General features: G+C 42.0%; 1 protein-coding gene across 1 annotated transcript; it reads right to left on the reverse strand.

The window, feature by feature from the left end:
- Positions 2,232 to 3,263, reverse strand: LOC109232652. Its single transcript, XM_019398408.1, has 3 exons — positions 2,919 to 3,263; positions 2,581 to 2,800; positions 2,232 to 2,260 (listed from the first exon to the last, which is right to left on the reverse strand). Exons 1-3 carry the CDS (start codon positions 3,261 to 3,263, stop codon positions 2,232 to 2,234), a joined length of 594 nt encoding a protein of 197 aa, XP_019253953.1.

Here is an 8,248-nt window from a genome sequence, read left to right on the forward strand (position 1 = left end):
TGTGAGAGCATTGTAGGGTTTAACTTTCAACACCCCTGCTAGTTGTGATAGTATGAAGGCAAGACATAAATGGGAGGATAAGGTTGATGCCAATCAGGTTGGCGAAGTCTGAGTACCATCACGACTCGGCACTAATTAGGGATGCATTTTGATGTTTCTTCTGAATTCTTTTGCAGGTTAATATGCTCGTAAGAAAGCAAAAGAGATTCGGCGGGATATCCCAACAGCCCACAAGATGACTCCAGGTTCGAATCAGAATTGGCATGAGGGACGACTTTATGCCAAGGCCTCAAAGAGCTTCATGCCTGAGATTCAGCATTGACAGGGCGCCTCGGGCGAGGAAGGAAGAAGATGTATGAAAGAGATCCGGAGGAGGGAAATGGAGTTCTTATTTGATGAACTACACCGCTAACAGGATGTATTGTAAGAGAATTCTACGCCAACCTGCCCAGCAACACATGGCGGAGGGTGATTGATTGAGGGCACGATGGTTGATGCCCAGTTGCAAATATTTCGCTCAGTGTTTGCGGCTGCCTGAATTTACTGGTGACACCGGACTATTTACAGGCCGCACCAGGAGTCACTTGGAGAGACTATGACTGATGACTCTGCACAGGGGGGCAACCCACCTGGCATACGTGACAAATCACCCTGAACTCTAATTCTTCACCCATTTGGCTAAGTGTTTGGCTCACTGTTATCTTGCAGCGGTTCTTGCCTCAGGAATCGACGACATGAACTTCCAAAGAGCCCTCTTGACATGGGCTGTCACGAGAAGAAGATTTTGATGCGGAAAAAACTAATTGTGATTGGAAATGAATCATTACGGTCCCGCTGCGGTAAAGGGATTCTAACTTCCCTCCTTGGTGACTACATTGTGCCTGCTGAGAATGTCCACATAATCCTACTGATGTAGAGTTGCCCAGAAAGCAGCTTTCAAAGCTTCCGGCATAGAGTGGGCAGGGGTGCACGCCCACACATTCAAGATCGATGATGAGGATTGACCCAGTTCCCTGCCCAGTCAAGGGAGATTATGCAGTGCGGACCTTCGGTGGCCATGCTGGAGCTGGCTTATCCAGATCAAGTCACGCCGCCCTATCTGGCCGTTTACTATGGAGGAGAGGTTCGCGGATCTTGCCACCTCGGTGGAAGGGCTACACACACGTATTGTGCCATGTCGAGCGGCAGTCCAGATTTGAAAGCCGGTTATTGGCCTGGTTCCGCGTCTGGGGAGAGCTTGCAATGCTGACCAGCCACATTCCGACTCTGATTGGAGGCCAAGGGAAGTTTCTTACCCTTCTGCTCTTTATTTTTGATTATGACATTGGGGACCATGCTATAATTTTGAGTGTGGGGTGGGAGATTGCTCTAGTAGTGTATTTGTAGTGTATGTTAGACATTGATATGTTGTCTAGTATTAGAGTGATGTTGCGTGTGTATAATTAACTCACATTAGAAGTAACTGACTGAGCCCAATGAAGGACACTTGTCGACAGGTCTCTTGAGGGTCAAGTCGAATAAAAAAATATGTAGAGGGACTCTTTCTGGGATGACCACTTGGACAGTGATCTTAAAAGGAAGTAGTCATGTAGTTCTTTATTTTACTTTTTATTAGGTAGTGTAGTAATTCTTCCTTTGGTTTTTTTTTGAACACACGTTCGTTTTCAATGTCTTTTTGAACCGGGTTAGGTAGATTTTTTTTTTGTAGTTTTAGGACCAATATGGTGAAGGGCTAAGATCACCTAATGTACACACTGAGAACTAACCAAAAACGGAACGGAGGGGTGCGACGTTAGGTCGTTTCGTAAGACTCATACTTTGATGCCTTAATCTTGCACATCTTGTCTTGCTTGAACAGTCGTTATGGAGTGTGTTGATAAACTGATTCGTATGAGTTACCATTGCCAGTGTGTGTGAGTTGTTACTTGCTTCTGTGCTCTGATGCGAATACATAGAATTCCCTGTGTGTTTGCAAAAGCGAAATAGAGTTGTTTGGTTTTTAGGAGATGATTGAAGGCCTTCTTTGTATAGCTGTATAATGTGAATCCACCTGTATATATTGCCTAGTTAACCCTTTTGAGCCTGAAGCCTATTCTTTTGATAACCTATATTGACCTATATCCTGTGTTTTGAATCACAATTGATTTTTGAACCTGTACCCTAGAAGACTTGAATTATTAAAAGACATACAAAGTTCAAAGTGTGGGAGTGTAGGGGATGAAAAAGGGGAATCAGAAAGAATACTTGTATGGTGCAATGGCTGTTAAAAAAAAAGAGAAAAGAAAAGAGGAAAAAAGGCCAGTGCACTAAAGAAAATTGGGGCAAATAGATAACAAATGTGGAAAGAACGATTGGTTGAAACAGTGGAAATTTGAAAAAAAGGAAAGTTTGTATTAAAAGTGCTTAGGGAGGTTCAGTCACTTATCCAAATATATCTACCCGTCCTTAGCCGGGCCAAGAATGGTCTTCCTAAGATTATAGGAATCTCTTCATCCACTTTGCAATCCAAGATCACAAAATCTGCAGGGAACACGAATTTCCCTACCTGAATCAGCACATCATCAAGGATACCAAATGGACGCTTCACAGTCCTGTCGGCCAACTGCAACAACATGGAGGTGGGTCTAGCTCTCCCAATGCCCAGCCTCTTATAAATAGCCAGAGGCATAAGATTAATGCTGGCCCCTAAATCACAGAGCGCCTTAGCAAAGGCGAAATTTCCAATAGTGCACGGAATTGTAAAGCTCCCTGGGTCAGACAGCTTTTCTGCAATTGGCCTAGTCACCACTGCACTACAGGTCTGAGTAAGTGTAACTGTGGCCAAGTCTTGAAAGTCAAACTTCCTGGACATCAAGTCCTTCATCATTTTTTGCATATCCAGGCATCTCCTTTAAAGCTTCGATCAATGGTATATTCACCTGGATTTGTTTAAGCATTTCAAAGAACTTCTTATATTGCTCCTCCTTTTGATGCTTGGCCAACCTCTGTGGGAAAGGTACAGGAGGTCTCTTCTTCCCAATCACTTGGGACTGATCTTTACCAGCTACTATCTCAATTACTGGCTCCTGAACTGGGTCAGTTGCTTCCTCGGTCTCCTGCTGAATGCTCTTTTCTTCTTGTGCAGGCTGGGCTGTCACCTCTGTCAGTTTAGTTGTCTCATCCAGCTCAACGGGCACTGGTATGAGTGTCCCATCCTGAATATTTTGTCGAGCCCTCTCTTGTTCTACATCCAGATCCCTGCCATTACGGAGACTCACCGCCATCAGCTACTTTGGGCCCTAATCTTTTGGATTTATTTGTGTGTCTGCAGGTAGTCCCTTGAGGACGATTGTTCAGAGACATGGAAATCTGGCCCATTTGCACTTCGATATTTTTGATTGCTGCATCATGTGCATCTACTCTCTCATTGATTTTGGCATTGGACCCAATAACCTGCTGCATCATTGCTTCCGATCTAGAAAACCCATCTTCTTGTCTTCCACCATGCTGCTGCTGAGGTGGATGATACCCTTGCTGTTGATTGTGATTGTTGTACCCTGGCCTGGGATAAGGTGCCATATTGTTGGGGGGTCTCATACCTCCCATGTTTCCTGTGTTAAACTGTGGCTGCGCCGGCCTGTATTGCTGCTGATTTTGCTGGCCCCAGTTCTGATTGCCCTGTCTCTGGCCTCCATAGTTGGACATATAGTTCATGTCCTCAGGGTGTTGATGCTGATGATCATGTTCTGCGTTCCAAGTATTACCAATTGGCTGGCTAATGCAAGATGTGCACAAGCCCCCGTTGGTAGTGTCTACAATATGTACTTGCTGTTTCTGCCCTGATTCCTCAACCTTTTTGGTGAGTATGCTCATCTGTGTTAGGAGGGTCGCCATATTTTCAGCCATGGTATTTGAGGGATCAAGAGGCACTGAGTGCACCACTGGAGTGATAGGTGCATTCCTGGTCGTCCACCCCGAATTCTGTGCCATCTTGTCAAGCAGATTTTGGCCTTCTCTCCAGGTTTTGCTCAAGAATGCCCCACCAGCTGAGGCATCCACAATATTCTTCATGCTGTCTGACAGTCCCATGTAAAACCTTTGTCCCAACATCTGTTCTGGAACACCGTGGTGGGGACACATAACCAACATTCCTTTAAACCTGCCCCATGTCTCATGCAGTGTCTCCATTGGTTTCTGTTTGAAGCTCACGATCTCATCAATTTGTTGAGCAGTTCTGTTGGGCGGGTGGAACTTGTTGTGAAATTGCTTGACTAACTCATCCCAAGTTTCTATAGAGTTTATGGGGAGTGAGTTTAGCCAAACCTGAGCAGCTCCTGTCACAGAGAATGGAAACAATAACAGTCTGATTGCTTCCGGAGTCACGTTGGGTTGCCTTTGAGTTTTGCAGATAGACAGGAAGTTCTTCAAGTGCTGCTGAGGATCTTCTATTTGCGTCCCAGAAAAGAGTCCCTTGTTTTGCAACAAGTGCAGCATGTTATTTGTGATCTGGAACGATTCAGCTTGTATTGCGGGCACAACAATGGCAGTGGCCAGATTGTCAGCTGTGGGTTGTGCCCAGTAATATAGTGCACCCTCAGGCACAGGAGGTGCCACTTCTCTGGCATTTAAGCCAACTTGCTCATTCCTGACGTTTCCGTTGGGGTCGTTTACGTCTCCCATGTCAATTTCGAATTTGTGTGTTTGTTGGGATTGTTGAAGTCTTTTGTTGGCACGGTTCAATGTTCGGAATGTTTTCTCGGGATCTGAGAGTCCTTCAAGTAGTTCTCCAGTCCTCGTAGAATTTCTAGGCATACACCTGTGCGACCAGATCAACAACCGTCAAAATTTCAATGAAAAATTGGGTAGAGAGAAAACTGACCACACTAAGAATTTTTGTATTTCTATAAATGGTAATTGATAATTCCGTTAACTCCCCGGCAACGGCGCCAAAATTTGATCACGCCCAACTATGCCTTATAAAAAGGACAATGCGGACGTTGCAAATATAACCTGAGTATTGTGCCCAGAGTCGAATCCACAGAGAATTAACCTATCAATCACTATCTTTAGACCTACTAAGCTCTTTAGAATCAATTTCCCAAACGTTGAGAATCACAGTTGATGGTATTTTTAATAACTAAGATTAACAGTAACTAATAGCTACAAATTAAAGATGCTAAGCTGTAAATAATAATGAGAAAGTGCTAAGGTAATGATTTCCCCTATTGATGGAATTCCTTCTGTTTATGCTTCATACAAATTTACCAACACATTTCTATCAATCATGAACGCTCTTCTTACCGTAAATCTCTCCCGAGTAATCACAGTAATTTACTAGTTGCACTCTCCCGAGATACACTAGCTTGCTTTATTTAACACAATTCACTTTAGATTACACCCAAGGCTTCGTTATCCCTAATCCCGCCTTTAAACCCTCGGTTATTGATCCCTCATATACTTTGGGAGTGGTGTTGTTCAACAATTACCTAAATATGCACTCTCTCCTGAGTTATGCACACTAAATAGGCACAGCTAATTGAGGATCCTGTCAATTAACTACAACAAACACATAGTTGAACAAATAGAGATTGGAACTAGCAATTTGTATTCACATAAACAAGAAGTTCATCCCCCAATAGGTTCCATCAAAATCTTAGACAAAGATTTAGCTGCTCATAACTATGGGTAAACAAACTAAAACAATATTCATCATAAAACTTGCAAGAAAAATCAAAGAAAAGAAGAAAGATGTTTTGGGTGATCTCTCACAATTGTTTTCCTTGCTAAAATATTCTCCAATACAATCCTTGCCTCCTTTGGGCGAAGTCTAGTATTTAAAATAGGGTTTTGGGCTAAAAATCCCGTGTTTTGCGCTTAAGTCCCTGAACTTTTCCGCCTCTGCCGCGGTTCTGCCGCGGTCGCGGTCAAACCGCAGCCACACACCTTCTCTGAATCTCAACTTATCCGCGACCGTCTTCTACCGCGGTGGAACCGCGGCAGTCCTTCTTCAGGCCTGGCTTGAGCTGCTTCGCTTGGTTCACTTGGCAAAATTTTATGATTGGCCTCTTTTTCTCCATATTTGATCCCAAAAGTACTCCATAGCCTTCTCTTGTCATATATCACATGCAAAGCATGAAAAGAACTAATCAGAGCATTTTGTTATCACTTTTATCATCAAAACTATACAAGAAGGTGGTTCTTTAGGGCCTAATTATAGTTAAATTCACCTATTATCAAAGTTGTTACTTAAAGGCGCTTTAATTCAATTCTAGGTCACATCCTATGCGTGCACTACTCGTCCCATGCCTATGGTCCAGGAGGCTTTGGACCTACTATTTAGGTGGTTCTAGACTTTTCTTAGGCTGCTGAAAATGACAAAACTAAGCGAACATTCAAAACACGTAGGACTACACATAAAGGCAATAAGTGGCTCAAGCTAGCCTCCACACATAGCAACAAAGGCACCCAAACAGATTTCAGGTTATGCAGTAGACAGTTTCAGAATTAAGTCGTTCTTGAGTCATTAAGTCCCATAGACATAGCTTCTATGTGACGCTGATTTTAGCATTGTACAAGTAGTACTGCAGCTTGTAGCCTAACGCATATGCAGAATTAAAGCATTGTAACCTCCTATATGCATGATCTTTAATTATTTGCACAATAAGGCAGTGAAACAATTTGAATTATCAGTTTTGATTTTATGGGCATACTTCTTAGGCAGATGACAGTGTCCTATAGGCATGATTTCTAACAGTTGAAATTGATTTTATATATTTTATCCTTATAGGCATGTCGTCTAAGTGTACGGAAGTAACATAGAAACAAGCGGGGCAAATACTTTGGATTAACATGCTTGAACAGTATACGAGTGAGGTGTGTGTAATCCCTATAGGCATGATTTCTATCAGTATGCAACATACTAAACGAAATAACATATAAGTCATGCTGAATGAGATAGCAAACATAACACGTAGACCCTATATGCATGTTTTCTACCCCTTTTATGCAAACATTAGAATACCCCAACCTTCTTTTTATTAATTTCCCCATTATTCGTTATTACAAGTTATTACAGCCCAAATGGAATAATGCAAACCAAATATGAACAGTTACAGAAAGAGACACTATAGGCCCAATGATAGGCCCAATACAAAATAACCCAGTGCTTTTCTGGGCCTTCGACAACTCCCTTTCATACGACCAGTAGACCCAAATCCCCAGCTCATAAGACCGGTATAGTAAGTCTAAATCGAACAGCCAAGTCCAACAACATATATAACCAAACGCCAGGCACAAACGAATGACTTACATCCCAATTATATGTCAAACTCAACCACACAAGAAAAAAACTATGCGTTGAACTAATTAAATAGAGCAGGAAGTCCACACACTTAGTTCTTAGGACTGTAGTACTAATTCTCACTAAGACAAACGGACAAATCATATGACATAAGACAAATTCATGCTTGCATTTTATGGGGCATAATTGATCATCCTGGATAACAGACTCTTTAAAATGAAGTTTCAAACACTAACAAGGTCAAAAACAGCTTAAGGCAATTTTCAAACAGGGGATCTAACCGTGAAAGCAAAGGGAGCAATAGAGAACTGCCTTAATATAGTAAGTTTAACACGGAAATTAACAGTATAGGTTCGTGGTCGAGCAATTACTTAACAAGAAAAAGTTATCATACTGAATATTAATCACAGTACAAGAGACAATATCAAACTTCGATAATAAGAGAAGCCAACATCAAATCTAATACTATTTGGCCATATGTGGTGAAAGAAGGTCAGCAGTAAGATTTATTCCCAAGGTCTTAATTGGTACTAAGGAATGCAGGATTGAGCAAGTCAGCATACACACAATAGAATCACAAATGCATAATAACATGTCCTCATGAACAACAATACCAGAAGAGTAACAAGTTAGGCATGGACTAAATTACTTCATAAGCATGAGTTTGGTTGACATAACAATCTAGGACAGGGTAGGAAAGCAAACTCAGGATTGACAACAAACATCAGCATAACATAGCAGACTAAACAGGTTTAGTAGAGCCAGAATTCTCAATAGGCAAAGACACATTAAGATCTAGACTGTCACATAAAGGATGGATATTGCGTTTCACCTTATAGACTATAAGTATTATTAAACAACACGGGATTGAACTAAGCATGGAACACACAGTAACACTCACAATTGGCTGACATCACAGTTAAGAATTGGTCGCAGTAGAGTATCATATACATTAGAACACATGAGTTG

Source organism: Nicotiana attenuata, chromosome 9 (genome assembly GCF_001879085.1).
Source record: "Nicotiana attenuata strain UT chromosome 9, NIATTr2, whole genome shotgun sequence".
Taxonomy (NCBI): domain Eukaryota; kingdom Viridiplantae; phylum Streptophyta; class Magnoliopsida; order Solanales; family Solanaceae; genus Nicotiana; species Nicotiana attenuata.

Excerpts from the sequence above, each read along its gene's own strand:
- LOC109232652 (XM_019398408.1), bottom strand. The coding sequence starts at position 3,263 with ATGGCGGTGAGTCTCCGTAATGGCAGGGATCTGGATGTAGAACAAGAG. Across the intron at positions 2,801-2,918 it reads AAATGCTTAAACAAATCCAG|ACCTGTAGTGCAGTGGTGAC; the intron begins GTGAATATACCA and ends ACACTTACTCAG. Across the intron at positions 2,261-2,580 it reads GGCCGACAGGACTGTGAAGC|CCATTGCACCATACAAGTAT; the intron begins GTCCATTTGGTA and ends TTTTTTTAACAG.